A 21,402-nucleotide genomic window follows, 5' to 3' on the forward strand; every position below is an offset into this window, starting at 1 on the left:
ATCATTGGCAATCAGACCTCATCATCTTTTTTATATCATCATAGATACCAGGATTGAAATTTTGTATTACTATAAGAACTGTCTCGTGATTAAACATCTATCATTCATGTATTAGATTTTTTTCTTTAACCATGTCAGTTTATGAGTTTGAATTTTTTGTTTGAACCTTTTCTCCTCTCTTTTCCCCATCTCATCACAACTCAGATTGTAAAGTTGTAACCAAATACATTTTTAATCGAATTCATCAAACGATCATATTAACAAATATGCAATTATTTGATTGATAAGATTGTGCGGAGACATAGTCAAAATGCTGGAAAAACTGTAAAACGAATAAGAAGTACCACTAAAAAACGTAATTTATCTACAACAGTTTACTCTAAAACATCAAAAGAAATAATTTCAGTACAAAAATAGTTAACAGGACAGCAAATGTTGGTCAACCTGACATTAACTGACAATGACTGAATAGAAAAAATATATATGTGCATGTAGATTATAAAGCTACAAGCTTTTGCGTTATTTACTTTCACCTTGTTGGTAAGTACAGTAAAAGACTGCACAGAGGTAAGGTTTCTACTAAAAAAAAAGTAAAATCACAAAAATACTGAACTCCGAGTAAATTTCAATCGGAAAGTCCGTAATGAAATGTCAAAATCACATGATAAACACATCAAACGAATTAACAACTCTCATATTCCTGACTTGGCACAAGCTTTTCCAAATGTAGAAAATGGTGGATTGAACCTGGTTTTACAGCGCTTAACCTCTCACTTGTACGACAGTTTTAATATATTAATATTGATAATCATGCGTAAAAGAATCAAACAGACACAATAAGTACAAATGTTACAACTAAAGGTAAGGTCACACCAAGTTGATTTCTTGTTCTACGAATTTTTGGACTTCAAAAATTGGGTCGGGCGAGCGATTTGAACATTTTCATAAAAAAATATTCAATTTTTAATTTATTTCAGGCGAAACTTGAAAAGTAAAGGCGATCAATTATATGTTATTTGGTAACACAGAAAAGTAGGATTTAACTATATTAGAATTTGTTTTATTACTTGTATTCTGACATTTCTTTAATTTATGTAAAGTGTTTTCCTGTTCACCAAGAAATAAATGAATAATTAGATGTGGTATATTATGTATGTGTGCCAATGAGACGATTTTTCATACAAGTCATCATCAAGAACAACCCCCTCAATGTTATAAAATATCCCTTTTATGAGGGATTAATATTTTGTATAATATATTTTCTTTTGTAAAAACAATTTTAAGTACAAAAGGGCTCATATTTCCCCAAAGAACAATATGTCTATCTGCCTTCTTGTATTAAATGGTCAAAACATGTCCATAAAAATTGTAATATTCCTCGATTTTAACCATTACACATATCAAATTTGATATTTTTCAAAATAAGTGGTACCTCTTTTAGAAAAAATGTTTCGAATATGATGTCTTTTTCCTCTTTTTAAAAAATAAAATATTCTATGCTTTTCCAAGGATTTGTATAGTAGCACGTTACAAATCCTTTTTTTTTCAATTTTCTTTTCTACAAAAGTAAGATGACATAGGGCCTTATCTGAGGAAGGGTTGTTCCCAACCTGATAAATAAGTTCATAGTTCCGTCTTTTACTTAGGGCTTTAACCCAGACCGAACAGCAAGCAATAAAGCACCAAAATTACTAGTGTACACAATTCAATCAGGAAAACCAACCTTAAACCGGAAAATGCCTATGAACCAAATCAACATACGATCAACAGACCCCCGAATCAATCCGGATAGGTGCATAACATATAACGGGTATGGATAGCTTTGTTCCGCCGGCATATAATATAAATGCAGTTGACTCTTCTCCTTCGGAAGTTCTGCGTACTTAATTTTGATAACATTTTTGATGGGGAATGTAAGTTAGGGAGAAGAAAACCAATGTACAGATTTTTTTTCTTCTGTTATACGATATATCTATATTGGAGCACTCCCACTTTGGATATATGGGTTAAATGTTAAATCAAATTTTAACACAGATATTTACACAGTGTGGGTACTTTATAGGTTTAAAATCATTAAATACAGGTGTAAGACTATGATTTTAAACAAGGGTCAATATATTTTTAGAATATTTACAAAACAATGGTGCGAGAAGGGACATGATTTCATTTCTGGATGCGGGAAGCGAGAACATATTTTTTTCTGCTTTATAAAATAATTGGTGCGGGCGGGTCCGTTGAACAAGGAATTAAATGGATGTGGTCTAGAAAATGGTTTTATCACTTTAGCTAATAGAAAAGTGGAAAAGTTTTCGAAGGTGATAACACATCAAATCATCGCGTGATTGGTTTAAGATTCATGAATATCGTTGCCGGCTTCTTAGATGTACATTGCTACAACAAGGTTGTCGTCGCTATATAAATATGATTTTTAAAATGGTTTTGATATCAGTCTTGCATGTAATATTTGTGTAAGATCTTGTATGATTTACGAAAGACAAGTTCCTTAAAGCTGAAAGTTCGCGATTTACTGTTTATCTTTATTCAAAGATTCAAAAAGAAAGTATAAATACAAGGCGGAAAATAGCTTAACAATCACATCTTAAGAATAGGAAAATATTTTTTCTGTTAATGTGTTTCTATGAACTTGGTGGACACCTCGAACTGATAATAAGTAAAAAAAAACATCGTTTCGTAATAACGTTATGTGCGTTTAATATTTGAAATAAATGCACAATAAATATATTTGGATATTTTATTATCACAAATCACTGAAATATCTTCCGTGGAAACGATATAAAGAATGAAACTTAGTTAAAGTCTGTCAAACCATCCTGTCTTTATTTTTTTCAAACTAACGGTGTAGGTAATATCAGGATATGGTTCCGGACAACACGCATAATGCAACTCATTCCTAACCACGCTTGTATCTATTATATCATAGTTGGTGTGTAGTTGAAAGTTTGACAAATCTATGACCTGGCTTCTGTTTTGTAAATCAATTTTAAATCCATCATATGTCCATGAGCCGAACTTAAGGGCGCATGTAAATACATCCTGGAACTGTCGACAGTTGTCGACCTCGAGACGTATTGGCTGGCAATAGTAAACATGTCCTGATTGGTCAATAACTGCGTTTGGTTCAAATCGTAACCTTGTGTCTGGACTGAAAAAGAATTACATATGTGAGTTGAGTATATGCTCACTTTGTCGGTACTATTGGGCACATGTTAAATGATAAGTGGTAAAATAAGAGAGTGTGAGAGATCAAAAGTGACTTATAAGAGATCAATCCATATAGTTAACATTATTTTTTCAGAAAGGTCTTTTTCAAAAATAGTTCCATCTGGTTTTTTTTAATTCAATTATTGAGAATGAACCTTTTCTTATATAAACAAACAATATTTTTTTTACAAAAGAATAAAACAGAAGTAAACGAAAAGTTAATAAAAAGTACTACAATGCATTATAACAAAATTTAAAATGGAAATTTTATTTCCGGTGATTTGCTTATGTTTTTAATCGAAATCATTAAGATTAATTTAATATATAATGTATAGAGTCAAGTATATGTGTGCATCTAACATTTGTACCAATTGATAGAATCTGAAAGATTGAATTAAAAAAAAACAATCATCTTAACTCACTCAATTATAGGTGTAATTTACTCACTTTTCGTATAGAACGATATCAGGTGTCCAAATCAGTGATATTGGTAACCGAATATTAGTGGGAGAAGAATCCCATAGAAATCGTGGATCTCTCCATTCTGTACCCAACCATGCGTCAATCGTCAATTTTGTACCATCCTGTATATATACATTCATTGTAAAGAATATAATTTATAAACAGTGCTCTCATAAAATATGATAACATATTTTCTGATATTCAATCAATAAACAATGAAAATCATGCTTCTCAAATGCAGAAAAAAAACTCAAGTAAACCAAAACAAACATTTAAAATGATATACATTTGTTTGAATATATGTAATGTTTATTTGATAATCTTTATATATTTACATTGTTATTGATAAGTGTTGAAACTTTAAACAAAATATCAGAAATAATTTCCTATAAAAAGTTACGCATTCATCATTAAAAGTTTAAACGAAGACAAAAAATCAAATTGTATCTGTATTATAAATTTGATTCGTTTGAAAGTGTTTGTCACATGCAAGTGTGCCATTATTTTAGGAATGGTTATTGATGACAGATCTTAGATTCATTCTTTAACATGTTTCTATTTTATAGACTCGAAATCAATACAAGTTTGACTATGCATTTAACTGATGACAAATGTAATTCTTTAAACTTACAAATTCCACAATTCGAATAAGGGTCATGTCGTGTTTGACAACAACAGTTGCATTGTCCGTTGTTCCAGGATATGCTAGCTTATTGTAATCCTGCAGTAATGTTGAAATTAACCAATCTTCCATTAAAACACCTAAGAATTACAACAATACGATAATCAGTAAATGGCCGGCGTCTTCTTTGAACTATATTTACATCCTAAATCTGTCTGTCTGTCTGTCTGTCTGTCTGTCTGTCTGTCTGTCTGTCTCTCTGTCTGTCTGTTTGTCTGTCTCTCTGTCTGTATATATGTCTATCAGCTAGTCTGTCAGTCTGTGTTGTGGTTTCATTTTAACGATGAACCTATCGAAGTTTGAACTTATGAAATACATGTTGATTATAATTACTTCAGTCAAAAGGAGCAGGGTCAGGCAAAGGAAAAGTTTGGCAAATCAAGAAAGAGGCCATTTCTAAACTGATAATAAAATATAGTGAGATATTTGGAGCTAATGACTCTATACATAAATACATAATTTGTACACGTGTATAGGTTCTTAACTATTTTCATGATCAAGTTTTTGTTTTCTTACCTTGAACAACACATGGAAATTCTAGAATTAAAACCACTGTGAGCAACATGTGTATCTTCATCCTGTTGTCCAATGTGAAATTTATAATGCAATGTAAAATGTTTAAAACTTTCAAAATAAACTATATAATCTGTCAAGTTATAACCGTGACATTCAAACAGAGATAATGAGTTTATAATAACCTGTGAACTAATATGTAATTGATTCTAATAATGCTTTTGACATTAACTGACGATCGCACAACATGTAGAGGAGTAAATAATTGCTATCAAAATTGGGAACTTAACAAGAAGCAGTTTTTTACAATTATAAAATACGATAAATGGTGTGAATGTCAATGAATCACCGGAGCATCGTTGGTCAGCGGTCAGGGTACTAAGTATGTCATATACAGTGGACAGTAGCCTTTCAACAGGTCAATATTTTTCTGCAATAAATCATCCGCCAATAAAACATGTCCACATAAAATATTCAGAAGTGCTGAAGTATGCGTTAAATTACCAACACTCATTTAATAAAACATTAACACATACACCATCAAAGACTTTCTGGACGAATCAGTATCCAAAAGGACTTCAACAGTGCGTAAATTATACACAGGTCAGCGTGTGACATTATAAAAAAGGCTCCTTTATGACAAATTTGAATAATAAAGAAAAAAAAAACGTCCTGATTAACACTACAACAAAAAAAAAAATGACACATTCGAAAATTGACAAGCAGTTAAATTGTTGACACATATTTGTGAGTCATATTTAAAAGTGAGCACATGTAAATTATAAAGTAAGCATACAAATTTGTTAAATACAGGTTGGCCATATAGAAAAAAAATCATTGTGTTGTATTAACAGTTAGTATTGATTGTGATCTATATTTCCAAGGAATTAGTTTTTTTGTTTTATGAAACTAACTTATTTTTCATTTTCTACATTCAGACAATTCATGTTTTTAGACAGAACATAAAACTTTATCAACAATGTTCATCAATGATCCACTAGTTTCAATGACTGTAAAGAGTAAACTAAAGCACTTCTTAACAATTTATCTTAATACATTCATTGTATAATGCATATTTCGTGACACACTGTGAATACTGTAAACTGTGAATTTGTGCTGACAATTTGTATGTATCAAAAAGATAATCATGGAGAATGTGTCGACAGGCAGAGATATTTACACATTAAAAAGTCAGCAAATATCAAAGTTGACAATTTAAATTACTCATTTATACTGTGGTGGAAAAATAAACAGATCGAAATGTTGACAGCCAGAAAGATGTCTACAGCTAAGGTTTAACGGGTCATTAAATAGATATCTAATTACAGCCTCCATCAAGGTCAACTTGTCGACCTTTCAACACTGTTGCATCAAGACAACTTTCTATAATTGTTAATTTGTTGACCATTCAATGTTTGAAGGGAGACAATATTTCAAAAGTAAATTTGACATGTCAAACATTGAAAGTTTATAATTTATTGTCACTGTCAACTTTTGAATACAGATATCTTTCCATTATATATCAGGGATGACAACGAGTGCTCGCATCGAAGGCCTAGTACTCGAGAAACAATTTCAGTATTCGTATACTCGTTTGCCTTTTATAGATATTGATGGTTTCTTTGTTTTTGTCTGTGCCAAGTCAAGAACTACATCAATATTCTATATTTGAATATCGTATATCTCGAATGGGTAATAATGCAAGATCTGTGGTTCTGTGAAATCTTTAAAGACTCGATATAATTAAAAGTTTGAAATTTGTGTAGATATAATTTTTTCTAATAATACAATGTTAAAAGGCCTTAGTTATTGTTTTGACTTTCTAACTATTTAGATCTGAGCGTCACTGGTGAGTCTTTTGTAGACGATATGCGAGTCTGGTGTATCAAATTATAAGCCTGGTACCTTTGATAACTAATTATAATATTTGTCGTTTGGTTACTGTCTTTAAGAACTGTACAACCATCTTTTTTTTTATTTTCATTTTGCAAACGGGGATAAATCATTGAATTAAAAATGTTAAATGTTATTTAAAAAAAATGATTATTGTAAGAAAAAATAGACCAAACTTTACTTTGACCTACGTATAACTGCAAATAAATCTGTTTGCTCATTTGAATGAAATCATATAATTTAATTAAATTTATATTTTATACGAAATTTTATTATTTTTCTAAGCATTTCTTATAAAGTTCTTTAATGAGGCTTTACACATGGTTTAATTCTCTGGTGATAAACAACTGCGATCATGCAATATTGTATATTGAGATATATTCTATCATTATAATCGAGACTATAGAAGTGTTAGTTGTTTACATTATCGTAACTAGCCGGAAATATGTATTTGAAGCGCGCATAATTATAGTAGTGAGTAAATCCAAATCTCAAGATTTGCGATATTTTAACGAGATACCGCGAGACATAAATCCGTGTTAGTCATACGTCCTTGGTTGAATTTACCCACACATCTTAATTCTGATAACTCCATCTAGATCCTCATAATTTGTTGTAATGTCTTAATACAGTAAATAACGTGTATATACCTTGTGACCTTTTGAGGACATTTGTAAATTCTAGGATAAGTGGTATTTTGATAAGATACTGCTAGCGTATGAATTGAGTGTTATAAATTCATACAGCCGTCTTAAGAACTTTAAAATAATGCGTCAATCTTTAATGGAAAAAAATGTTAATGGTAGTGAGAAATCAAGTAGATCGCGTTATTGAGCAAAAGTAATATTTAAACTGATTATAATTGTGTTTCTTACGAATTCTATAATTCGGATTAGGGTCATGGTTGACGAGATTATCTTCATTGTTTGTTTTAAGGCTATGTTAAATAATTGTTACTTTTGAGCAATGTTGTTATTTTTTTTATTTTTTGCATTTTTAGCTATTATGTCATACTATAAAATTGAGAATGGAAATGGGGAATGTGCCAAAGAGACAACAACCCGACCATAGAAAAAAAAAACAACAGCAGAAGGTCACCAACAGGTCTTCAATGTAGCGAGAAATTCCCGCACCCGGAGGCGTCCTTCAACTGGCCCCTAAACAAATATATACTAGTTCAGTGATAATGAACGCCATACTAATTTCCAAATTGTACACAAGAATCTAAAATTAAAATAATACAAGACTAAAAAAGGCCAGAGGCTCCGGACTTGGGACAGGCGCAAAAATGTGGCGGGGTTAAACAAGTTTGTGAGATCTCAACCCTCCCCCTGTTTGTTTTCTTTACACGTCCGTGTCAAAATAATAGAATTTAATGCGACTGTCATGCATGTTTATATTGAATCCAACTTAAAACCTAGAAGAGCAAAAAAACCACCTAGAAAAGTTTTCCTATACAATAAAGCAAATACTGAACAAATTAAAGAAAAGCTAAATGACATACATCTGAACAATATTACAAACCTAGAAAATCTCACAATGGACGAACTTTGGGATAATTTCAAAACAAAGGTATTAAAAACCATGGAAGAGTCAATCCCTACTAAAATGATTAATAACACCAAACAAAAACTACCATGGATTAATAAAGAAATAAAGTCACTGATTAGAAAAAGGAACAAATTGTTCAAAAAAATGAAAACAGACTCGCATAGTAAAATAAATAAACAGTACAGGGAAACAAAAAAGCTGCTTCAGAAAGAGACAAGAAAAGCTTACTGGACATATCTGGAAAACATTATTTGTTACGACGAGAGCTTACAAACCTCGCAAAAACAGAAAAAATTTTGGAATTATATTAGGTCCACCAAAAAAGACAGTTCAGGAGTTGCACCATTAAGATCTGAAGGTATGCTGATAGACGACACAAAACAAAAAGCTGAAATACTCAATAAACAATACCACTCTGTTTTTACACCTGAAAATGATAAAGAACAAATACCAACTCTTTCCGACAACTATCCATCTATGGCAGAAATACATGTAACACCAAATGGCATAGAAAAACTTTTGAAAAATCTTGATCCATCTAAAGCTACAGGTCCAGACGAAATACCAGCACGAATTCTTAAACAATTTGCACCAGAATTTGCACCACATCTCGCTTTGATCTTTAACACATCTTTTTTGAAAGGAGATGTACCAACAGACTGGAGACAGGCAAATGTGATCCCTATTTTTAAAAAAGGCGAAAAATACCTAGCCAGTAATTACAGACCTGTCTCTCTAACTTGCATTTGCTGCAAACTGCTCGAACACATTGTTGTAAGTAACATACTAAAACATCTGGACACACATAACATCCTTGTGGACAATCAGCATGGCTTCAGATCAAAACGCAGCTGTGAAACACAGCTACTTACTTTAAGTCATGAACTACTTAGTAACCTTCATAATGGTGTACAAATTGATCTTATTAGTTTAGACTTCTCCAAGGCATTTGACAAGGTACCTCACAAAAAGTTATTAAGAAAGATGGATAATTATGGCATAAGGGGAAATACCTGGAATTGGGTATCAGCCTTCCTTAGTAACAGAACGCAACAGGTTGCCCTTGACGGAGAGGTATCTAGTCAAATGCCTGTGGTAAGTGGGGTGCCCCAAGGCTCGGTTTTGGGTCCACTACTTTTTCTCATCTTCATTAATGACCTACCTGCAGCAGTAACATCAAAAACACGCTTGTTTGCAGATGATTGTATCTTATACAGAAACATAACAAACCAACAAGATTGTACCATACTACAAAATGATCTAAACTGCCTAGCCAATTGGGAAAAAACTTGGGGTATGCAATTCCATCCTGAAAAATGCAACTCCCTCACTGTAACAAGATCACAGTCACCATTCAAACATGATTATGTATTAAAAGGCCACATCTTAGAATCCGTCAGCACTGCAAAATATCTTGGTATCACCCTTTCTCACAACATGTCTTGGGATACACACATAAATATATTATTACTTCAAAAGCAAATAAGATCTTAGGCTTTCGAAAAAGAAACTTGAAAATAAACCAGGAAGAAACTAAAAGCTTGGCATACAAATCCATGGTACGTTCTAATTTAGAATACTGCTCTTCAGTTTGGTCACCTCACACCCAAAAACAAAAAAACAACATTGAAAAAGTACAAAGAAGGGCAGCACGCTATGTCACCAACAGATACCACAACACCAGTAGTGTTACTTCCATGATTGACCATCTTCAATGGAAGTCACTTGAAACTCGCAGAAACATCAATCGAGTCACTATGCTTTACAAAATCTCTCACCATCTCATTGCAGTAGACCCAAACCTTTACCTTGTACCACAGCCAGTCAAAAACACCAGATTCACTAATCCATTACAATACCAGACATTTAGCACAAGAACAGACTATTTCAAGTACAGCTTTTTTCCATTCACTGTTGTACTGTGGAACTCACTCCCACAAAAGATCATCAGCGTTAACTCCCTGGATCAGTTTAAAATACTGATCCAGAGTCAGTATATTTAGATATCTAACCTGTTTGTAAATAATGTAAATGCGTTAATTTTTGTTTTGTTTTTGCACAAAATTATTTTTGAATTATTGCACAAATTATCTTTGAATTATTGCACAAAATTAGTTATTATATTTTATTAAGTGTCTGTTTGCGATGAGCCGACGTATAGTCATCAATGTGCTGATGGATCGTCGTATGATGTAGATGTAGATACAAGTGAAAGGTTTAGCTAGTTATAGAACTCGGTTATATCCACCTTTTTCTGCATACGAAAAGACCTGTACCAAGTCAGGAATATGACAGTTGTTATCCATTCGTTTGATGTGCTCGAACCTTTGATTTTGCCATTTGATTATGGTCTTTTTCACTTTTCCTAGGAGTTCAGTATTTTTGTTGTGTTTAACTTTATTTCATTACTTCATCTTAGATACTAAAGACTAGGCAACACAAACCCCACCAAAACTGGGGATGATCTCAGGTGAATCGGACGGGTAAGCAGATCCTGCTCCACATGTGGCACCCGTCGTGTTGCTCATGTTACTACAAACCCTGTAACAATTCTTATTTTAAAACAATGACCCACAGCATATTAATTACAACAATACTTAATCGTCAAACTTCTACTTTATTTCATTATCGCTACAGGAACATCATTAGAAAAAACATATATACTTGCGAACATCTTATCCATTCAGATATTTCAAATTCAATCTGTTCAGGTAGAAGTATGTATAGTCTTGTATTATTTTAATTTTAGATTCTTGTGTAAAATTTGGAAATTAGTATGGCGTTCATTATCACTGGACTAGTATATATTTGTTTAGGGGCCAGCTGAAGGACGCCTCCGGGTGCAGGAATTTCTCGCTACATTGAAGACCTGTTGGTGACCCTCTGCTGTTGTTTTTTATTTGGGCGGGTTGTTGTCTCTTTGACACATTCCCCATTTCCATTCTCAATTTTATAGAGCACAAACACGTTGTTATTCACCCCTAAAGCTTACCAAGCCTTTAAACATATTCATTTACAAGTGATGTAGTTAAGATACTGTTGCGAAGTGATTTAAGGTAAAAAAAAAAAAAATAGAATTAATTATCGATTTATTAGTTAGATTTTTGTATCGGAAATAAAACAAATTAATTCTAAAAGCAGTTGTTTGTTTCTGTATTTATATAGGTTATACATGTTATACGGAAACACCTGTATGTGTTACTTACTGCACGAGTGTTTAATAAAACAAAACATGTTTTCACTTCTGTTCTATGAACAACAAAATTATTTAGTTTGTACAAAATATATCCGTTCTCAATTGATACTGTATACCTTACAACAAAATTATTTTTATTCACCTGTGTACATTATTCTATTTGGTGGCATTGTGTTCAATTTTGTTTTTCTGAAATTGTTTAACATATAACCCCTTATTTTATTGTTTTTTAATTTACATTGTGTAATAGATCATTTTTTTCAGTTCAGTGTATGTTCACTTGTGTTTATATGTCTTTGAATTGAGTTAAACCATTTCAATTGATTTTTTTATAGTGTGCCTCTTTTATGATGTGATGTTACACTATTGTTTCAGATTAGGGCGACGGTTGGTACCGATTTAAACGTTAGAACCCGCTGCATTTGTTTGCACCTGTTCAAGTCAGGAATCTGATGTTCAACAGGTGTCGTTTGTTGGTGTGGTTCATAAGTGTTTCTTGTTTGTTTTTTTACCTATAATGGTTTATTTTTACAAATTCTGACTTAGATGAGAGAGTTGCCTCATTGGCACTCATACCACATCTTCTTATATCTATGTCTATGTTTATTTTGATTGAATAAACAGTAAGTAATTACCTTTTTCTATATTAAGCATGATAATTGCTAGCTGACGGCACTTTACTAACCACTAACAGGATGAATTTTGGATGATTTTGATAATGAGAAAATTATCCTTCAATAAGTTAAATCAATTAAAGCCAGGAGCCGGAAATGTCAGTAATTGCTAGAAGTCGTTTGTTCATGTTGTTATTCTATGTTTAACAATGTCATTTTGCTTAGTTTATTCTGTTTCCTATTCTAACATTGGACATCTTTTGAACTGATTTTTGTTGTGTATTTTTCTTCCACATGGACTAGTGGTATAGGGTAGAGTTGCGACCACACAAAACATGTTTAACTTTTCGCATTTTTGTGCCTTGCCAAAGTCAATTTTGGTTGATTTGTAAGTTTGGGATTTAAGTATGGCGTCGATTTTGCTGAAAAAGTATATACTTCTGTGTAGGGACCAGTTCTCCTCTAGTTGCGGCATTATTTTACCCTGCACAAGGCACCATCAGGGGCCTTGGGCTGTTTTTGCTCTTTGGTCAGATTGTTGTCTCACATTCACCGTGAGTATTGTCTATTCTAATAGGTATTTCAATTCGTAAGTAGTATGTATTCTTGACCATTTTGTTTCAAAGTGCGTTTGTTAATGTTTTATGGTTTTTATATCTATACATTTTGAGATATTTCATGGAAGCTTGAACTGATGGAATAAACTGTTATTCTTATAAAGGGTTTAATAGAACCAGGTAATTATTAACCTCAAGATTGACTCGGATACATTTTGCCCGTAGATATGAGTAATGCGTTAAGGGTATTGACAAATCTGAAATAAAACAATTCCTAAACATTTTAATCAAATTTACATGTAGCAGGTAAGAATATAGCGGATTATGCAGTGGTGGCCATAATGAATTCAACAAATCTTCCGCGTTATTTTAGTTAATACATTAATTTCAGAAGTAATTTTTGATAATGTTGTTTGTGCTGTATTTTGACCCTTCTACAACGACATTTGTTACGTGCACACGTATAAAAAAGCGGTTTTTATCCAACGCAATCATATATATATGTAAGTGATTTCTTTATTCTCTTCATTATTCATTACTGTAATCGGCATTGTATTACCTGATTCAATTTCTACAGTTATTCTCTACACTTTTACATCCCATTTACTCTATTCTTTATTTGTTTTGTTAATTTTTTTCAAATCTTTTTGCCAACACTAGCATTCTCTGGTCACAGTTTATAACACAATCACTGATCAATCTGTACACTTCCACTTGTTAAGTGTATCGGGGCCATCAACTGTAAAGGAATGCAAGACCTTGTGCAATGCAAAACAAAATATATATTCACAAGCTGTATAATCGTAAATGAGAATAATTGTTAGCCATATACGTATGTTATGTTTAGATTTATTGATACCAAAGATAAAAATAAAACTCAGATTGATATAACAGTGTTTAATTGATAACCATTGAAAATAACTCTATTACTAAGTATTTATAAGCTAACATTGACCTTATCCATATTTATTTTTACATTGGAATGTTTACTACATATATTAAAGCAGCAGTCGTTCTTCTGAGTTAGTGATACAGAGTATTTTTTATCATTCAATCAATGAAACAAAATAATACAGATTTACAAAATACAAGATATAACAGAAAAGAAATAAAACACACAAAAAATAAAGATATAAAGAAAAAGTGTTAAAAATATTAATGAGCAGAAAATTTTAAGTTAAGAACAAAGAAATAAAGAAAAGAAAACGATAATTACAATTACTCCACCAAAACACGAGGGGATCAAAGGTGTCATGAAAGAGTAAGCAACACATGATCCAAATGCTGCAGCGTTTTGAGGACAAAACAAAACAATAATGAAGATATAATGAGGCCTAATGTTAAATTATGTCTACCATGCACATTCAGATTTTATCAAATGTGTCATATTGTTCAATTTGTGACAGCTAAACACATCTTACTGCCTTGTAAGCATTTCGTATAAAACATCCATTCACTGTTTGCAGTTTTCTTTATTAGCTGGTCTCCCTCTATAAGTTCACATTTCTTTGTTTTCAAACGAAAATTTATACCGATGCAGTTGTTATCTCTTTCACAAACCAGGATGCATAGTATCAAGCTATTTGCAGATGTTGTCCGTAGTAAATTCATGTTCCCGTAAGTTGATTTTAAGCCACGGTAATGACCGGATGTGTGCGCTGAAAAAAAAAAGAACTGCTCGGATTTGATTTCTTTACTTGAAGTTATCTCTCTGGTATGTGACAAATATAATATTTATATTACTATCAAAATGTATGCATGTTTTTTTGGGTAAGCTTGATATGAAATATTTGATTAAGTTTTGTACAGTGCTTGTCGTTAATTAGTGTGCTTTATAGGTGTTTTTCGAATATTGCTTTTTTATATAGACGGTGGATTTCCTGTTTGTTTTATACTAGTCAGTTTGGGGACATTTGATAGCTTGCTGTACGGTGTGAGACAAAGCTTCATGTTGAAGGCCTTACTTTGAACTATAATTGATAACTTTTAATACATTCAGATTTGGATGGAGAGTTGTCACATAGTCACTCATACCACATCTTCTTATTAATGTAGAAAGAAATATGATAACTTTCTTAATCGGCTGATACAAACGGCTCAAATAAATTTGATTGTATATAAAATTATTCTTTTAAAAATTTGATATGCAACATTTTATGATTTATATCGCTATAAACAAACTTTTCGCATAGTTCTGAACATGAGTGAAATATGAGCAAGTAGATTTTAGCCAACTAAACATCAATTATAAAAACGTTTGCTGCTGGATATTTTATTGATTCTCATTGATCTAAATGTTCCATTTCATTTCGATCTATGTACAAATATTAATATGTCAGTGTTAACTAGTTTAGCTTAAACATTTTAGTCCATTTGGTAATAATAATAAAAAAGAAAAGGAAATTAGGAGTACGTTTGTAATCCATCCTTAAATTCAGAATCATACCTTTATGATTCACAATCCATGTGGCATCATTTCCCCATCCTGATCGGACACCAATACCACGAATGTCAAGTGTATCACCACTCGTCCAATCAAATACTACCTTTCCAGAATCCGTCAGAAGCACAAAACGATCGTCTGAAGGCCATGATAAATTGAAACTTCGGAATGCAGTACAACTCAGTAGATTCGGAGTTGAATAGTGGGGTGCACTAATTATATTTCCAGGACTCCTTGTCAACCAAACATACGAAATAAGATTGGAATTTCCACCAAAAACAATCTCTAGAAACTTTGTTGATGTCAATGTGTATGTTTCTGATAGTAACACAAAAACATTATCACATGCTTTGATACTAAACAATAAATATCTGTTCGTAATTTCAGGAAAATCGTATGTTGACAATTTCGTATAGTAATTATATATATCGGGTACATTCCATGAGTTGATATTTCCGCTATTCAATGTTTTAATCCACAAATTGTCAATAGGTTGTCCTGTAAATCATAAAATTTAGAACAATCTTTAACTATGCACTTTCTACAGTGGGATATCGAACAAAAAAATATTTCACATAAACATCAACCACTCAAACCAGCTATAAACTGTCTTGTTATACATTAGGCTATTTATTTCTCAATTGAATTGTTTCATACTTGAACTTTGGTGGATACATTTTGTAGTTGTCTCATTGTCAATCATACCACAACTCCTTATCTTTATAGAAAGATCACCTCCATTAAAAACACAATATTTTGTCAGATTATCCTCTACTTGTCTTGTTGTTGATATAGGTAATTATGCAATTGGGACCTCGATTTAAAGGTTAGCTCTCTTATTATGTCATTTGTCTCTTGTTCCAAGGTTAACATTATACATATGTTAGACGGTACGTGTGATTTAAGAATAGCATATAACTTTGCATTTAAATAGCATATTTGCAATATTAAATCCAGATTGGTCGACACGTGACTTATTTACATAATATAACAATGACTGTAGCACTGTGAGGTAATATGTTTTTCCTGCATTTTTTTATGTCAATACATGAAACATGTACATGTATGGTCAGATTTAGCGCACAGTCATTTAAAACAGCATAATAAAGGGTGATAGCAAAAGCAACTACACTTTTATTTTCAAACAAAGTATCGTTCCTTGACTAATATATACATAGATGGAGAAAACAATGAAATGACATTCTTACAATTAAAGGGTTGTCTCGCTATTTGCTTCCTTACAGACTTTTACAGGACATCTCCTTAAATCTATCTCACAAAATGAAACAAAGCAAGTTATAATTTCATTCGTCCGAATTTACCTTTATCAGGAACGCTCAAAGCCAAATATGTGAAAGCCAAGGATGTATGAGAATCGAAACAGTCGAAGAACACACCTCAAAATACAATGTAGGATATCCATCATTAGCATAAACGCAATTATGACTATCGGTTAAGACTTATTACAAAGTACATTGCATTTAAATACATCAAATATGTAACTAACAACTAAAAAATATCAATACGTTATATGCAAGATAAGTGTATGTATTGTAATCCGTATGTTTATTATTCGTCAATTGTAACCTTAGACAATTCAGCATTTAAAAAAAACACATCTTTTTCAGTATTTATAAAGACCAATTGTTGATTTTATGCAACAATTTTGATTAAACGGTTTCATTATTATAAGGTTTAAAAGTTAATTTAATTATAGATATTTATGTTTCATAGGTTCTCTTTCCTTTTATACTTGATAATGACACCTAAAGGGTCTTCATCTACAGTTTCAATTGGCATAGAAACTCGAAAAGAAATTTCACTCTTTTCAGTTTTATTATAACTCCCAATTTTAGTTTTGAGTTTATGCGCACTAAGTTTTAATTGCTATGATAAATTTATTAGATTTCAAAGTAGGTTTATTAACATAAGGTGTCTTTATGCTCACCTGTCTTCGAAAGTTTACGAAAAAAAAGTACACAAGTAAATACAGCATATTTGCATATTTCTCAGCTACATGTGTTATTATGAAAAAACGAGTTGATCACATGTTTCGATCAAACTGACTTCTGAGTAACGGGCAAACCACAGAATAAACATGTGTTATAAGAATTGAAAATTATATTATACGAGATTCTTATACTATGTTCCTAATTTTGTCATTTTTTTAAAGGGAGAAGATTTATATATGTTGTTCTTGTTTCCGAATCCTTGTATTTATATTGTATAATTATATTTTGTGCGCTTTTTGAAAATGAAATATTGTTTTAACTAATTACAGCACAGTGACCGATAGTGGAAATCGAAAATAAACTGACAATACCATTGCTGAAAAAGAAAAAGACAAATGGACAAACAGACAAACAGACAAACAATAGTACACAAAAAACAACAAAGACAACTAAAGACTCAGCAACACGGTCCCCACAAAAATTTGAGGGGATCTAAGATGCTCCGGAAGGGTAAGCAGATTCTGTTCCACATGTGGCACCCTTCGTGTTGCCAATGTAAGTATTAATCCGCTGAAAAAGGAATATTCCTTACAACAAAAGAAACTTACAACTTTAGATAATACGAATACGGATATTTCTGTGACTGCTATGCATTTATTAGTCAGACATGTGGATATTTTCATTATTCTGCCCAAATAAAACTCAACAACACATGTATGTGTCCATACCAAAGACCAGTCTAAATTGATTATTTGTGCTGCCTGATATAATCAGAATGTAATGAAACAAGGTTCTTGATTCAAATTCAGAATATGTTTAAATATGACATTGGTACCAATAAACAAGTAATGGGATGTGTTCAATTGATCGATACCATGTTACATTGAATATGTTGACAGCGTTTCCATTACGGTATCTTCCTTTTACACTTTTTCTTAAAGCTCTCAAGATATTATCGTTGCGATATAGTACATGTCGTAGACAGGTCCGATGTCTTAAAAGTATAAAAAAAATCCGAACTTGATTTCGATTCCCATAGCTGAATTATGTAAATTTGTACTACTTCATTGTTATAGACTTTTATTGATATATACTGTTCAAACTAAGTTAAAAGCATCTCAATAAATTTTGTCTACTTAAAACAAATGTATTGTATCATATGCTGTGCAATAAACTTGTTTAGAAGAAAGTAATAATATGACTGTAAAACATTTTCCGGATTTTTTCAACAACGAATCTTAGGAGACATGACCTAATTCAAAGAAAACAAGTTCAACTTATGGTTTTGATAATTTGTAAGATATGGAGTTTTTGAGACTTCCCTATTTCTTTTTAATAAAAATTTGAAGACGAGGTATGATTGTCTATTAGACATCTCTCTACAAAAGGCCACATGAAGTAGAAGTAGCAACTATATGTCACCTTACGACCTTCAACAATGAGCATTTAAGCGATAAAGTTCCCATACATGACAAATGTATAAAAATGCAACCGAGAAAACTAACTACCTGATTGATGTTCAACGAATAGAAAACAATTATGCAGCAACAGACGGAAACCACTGAATGCCAGGCTACATTTGCGACAGGTACACACACAATCTTGCGAGGTGTTTGCGGGTAATCACCAATAACCCGTGACAGTGATGAAATAACACAATATAAGATACATAATTTAAGAAGTAACCACATTGTACAAGGAGATAACTCTGTAAAATTCAGCTGAACGTTTTAATCACGTTATATTGTTTAGGAAATATTAAGCTACTCAATGATCAAAATTAGTGTTCGTCAAACTGTTATATATCTAATGAAAAGTTTTCGATAAGTTTTCTGGTTCAAGTTTTTTGAAATTTTTACATTTTTGTCAAAGGGTCAAAGTAAATATTTTGTCGAAATTTTATGAAAATTAAACGAGCTAAATTAATTTTAGTTAAGGTGTTTGGTACCACATTAAGTAAAGGTTTTGCTTGTTAACTGGATTTGTCTATGTGTATAATAGCATTTTAAATCATATTTATACGTCATAAAACTTTGTGCTTAAACTAAATCATTAAGTCCATAAATCTGTCTTACCTGCTTTCGAATGAATGATTAAATTACTGAATTATTCTGAAAACATATTATATTTAATACTTACCAAAAGTATAAGTTATTGCAACAAATAAAAAGCTACTAGATAACTTCATATTTCTTTATCCTGTCCAATACATAATAAACCTATGCAGTAAGCCTCGCTGCGTTACTTGTTTTTAACGAACAAACGCTAGCCAATCACGTTAGGTGTATTCAAAACCTATTACAGTCATTTCAATACCATCTTTAATACTGCGGTTTGTTTGGTTAGTATTACACCGACGTCTTAAATTAAAAATATAACAATGAACTATTTCTGTATGTGATTATATAAACGGATTAGTAGTCGCTGCATGTGCATTTTCTTCCTTGTTGTCACATCAAAAGATCCATAAGGGTTTCTAATTATCTTGCAAGACTAATATATTCACGATTTCATAAAATAAAAATATGCAATTACTTCTTAATATTTTTTTTACTTTTGGCAATTTAATGAGTGTTTTTAACAATTTTCAGTTTGTTTCAATCTAACAAATGTTATATAAATCATGGACGGTATTCATGATATCAGTTTTTCTGCTTCAATAGATACACTATGTCATCTTCATTATTGATAGAAAACAGAAATACAGCAATCGAAAGCAAAAATTGAACTGTTCTGTTGTCTATTGAATTAAGCTTCTAAAAAAGTTGGGGTTTCTCAATCCTTAGTTTAATTAGTTTAATTAGTCCTTTGTGAATTATTGTTTGGAAATACTTTTGTTGTAGTTTCAATGTAGTTTTGTCTCTCCTTTAAATTTGATCTTATGGCCAGGGATGTGTCTTTCCTTCGTTTGACTGCTGTTTTCTCTCTCCTCCCTTTGTCTTAGGACTGTGATTTTGTCACTTCTTTTGTCTTTTGACGGTGTTTTTGTCTCTCCTTCTTTTGCCTTTTTATGCGGTTTTGTGGCTCCCTCTTCGTGTCTTGACTGTGGTTTTATCTCTCCTTTTTTTTGACGATTTGTTTTTGTCTTTCCTTCTTATTTCTTTTGACTGGTTTTGTACATTTGACCTGTACCAAGTCAGGAATATGACAGTTCTTGTCCATTCGTTTTTGATGCGTTTTGTTATTTGATTTTGATATGTGATTATGGACTTTCCGAATTGATTTTCCTCCAAGTTCAGTATTTTTGGATTTTACTTTTTATGAGAACATCTAATGAATCACGGGACAATCTGATGAAACAAGAGGAAATCTGATAAATCATGAGAAAATCTGATGAATCATAAAGAAATTTTATGCGTCATGAGGAAATCTGATGAATCATGAGGTCATTTTATCAGTCATAAGGACATCTGAAGAAATGGTCAGAAAAAAATAACGTTTTGCGATGAGATTACTAATTATAACGTCAATATCATACACTATTGAGAATATTTTTCAAAACGAAATGAACATCTTGAGGAAAAGGGAATGGATTTTATTATTTGATTTCGAGTTTTGCTTTTTTTTTAGAATATTTATAAATTAGCTCAAATTTTTGTCTTTACACATTTTTATCTAAAAACAATCACCTGGACCTAGCTATGATATCCGATATTTTGACATCTTTATTTGAAAAGAAATAATCAATGAGAAGCTGCTTTCTTAATTTCAAGAATCTGTTGGTTATGGTTTAATACCAATATTTCTATTTACTGTTTTGTCGATACCCTAATCAGGTTAAATTAGTTGATTAATAATCTAGCTTAATTCTTAATCTAAACGAGTGTAACAAAGTTGATTGATGGACGCTGAATTTATATTTTTATTCACAGATGAAAAAAAAAAAACAGTTTTTTACTGCCAAAAGAAAATGTATTTGATATTGCTAATTTAAGTGTACATAATGTATATACATTTTACATAGTCTCTCATAACTCTCTTATATGTTTTATGTTATGTTTTTTTTTTTAACTATTTGTATGTTTTATAAAATGAAGAGGTAAGACTTATATATATTGTCTTGTGTTGTGTTGTCCAGATTTTTGATTTAAATATGACCTCAAATTGAGTTAAGCAATTACAACATCTTTAACAAAGAAAATAACAGAAAAGCGATTGAAAACAATGCTCTTCGTCTGGCGTATATACAAAATCTATTATGAGTTTATTTACAACCACTGGGTCGATGCAACTGCTGGTGGAGTTTTAATTCTCGAGGGTATAACTAGCACAGTAGTCAGTACTTCTGTGCTGACATGAATATTCATTTTGAAATAC

General features: G+C 31.6%; 1 protein-coding gene across 1 annotated transcript; it reads right to left on the bottom strand.

The window, feature by feature from the left end:
• Nucleotides 1-2,738: 2,738 nt before the first annotated feature.
• On the bottom strand, nt 2,739-5,066 carry LOC139496099 (acetylcholine receptor subunit alpha-type acr-16-like). Its single transcript, XM_071284560.1, has 4 exons — nt 4,883-5,066; nt 4,316-4,446; nt 3,670-3,806; nt 2,739-3,163 (listed from the first exon to the last, which is right to left on the bottom strand). Exons 1-4 carry the CDS (start codon nt 4,941-4,943, stop codon nt 2,812-2,814), a joined length of 681 nt encoding a protein of 226 aa, XP_071140661.1. The 5' UTR covers nt 4,944-5,066; the 3' UTR covers nt 2,739-2,811.
• Nucleotides 5,067-21,402: the final 16,336 nt, after the last annotated feature.

The sequence above is a fragment of the Mytilus edulis genome, chromosome 11 (assembly GCF_963676685.1).
Source record: "Mytilus edulis chromosome 11, xbMytEdul2.2, whole genome shotgun sequence".
Lineage (NCBI taxonomy): Eukaryota > Metazoa > Mollusca > Bivalvia > Mytilida > Mytilidae > Mytilus > Mytilus edulis.

Coding starts and splice junctions, on each gene's coding strand:
- LOC139496099 (XM_071284560.1), bottom strand. CDS start 4,943: ATGAAGATACACATGTTGCTCACAGTGGTTTTAATTCTAGAATTTCCA. Junction 3,807..4,315: donor TTATTCGAATTGTGGAATTT/GTAAGTTTAAAG, acceptor GTATATATACAG/GATGGTACAAAATTGACGAT. Junction 3,164..3,669: donor GATATCGTTCTATACGAAAA/GTGAGTAAATTA, acceptor ATTCTTTTTCAG/TCCAGACACAAGGTTACGAT.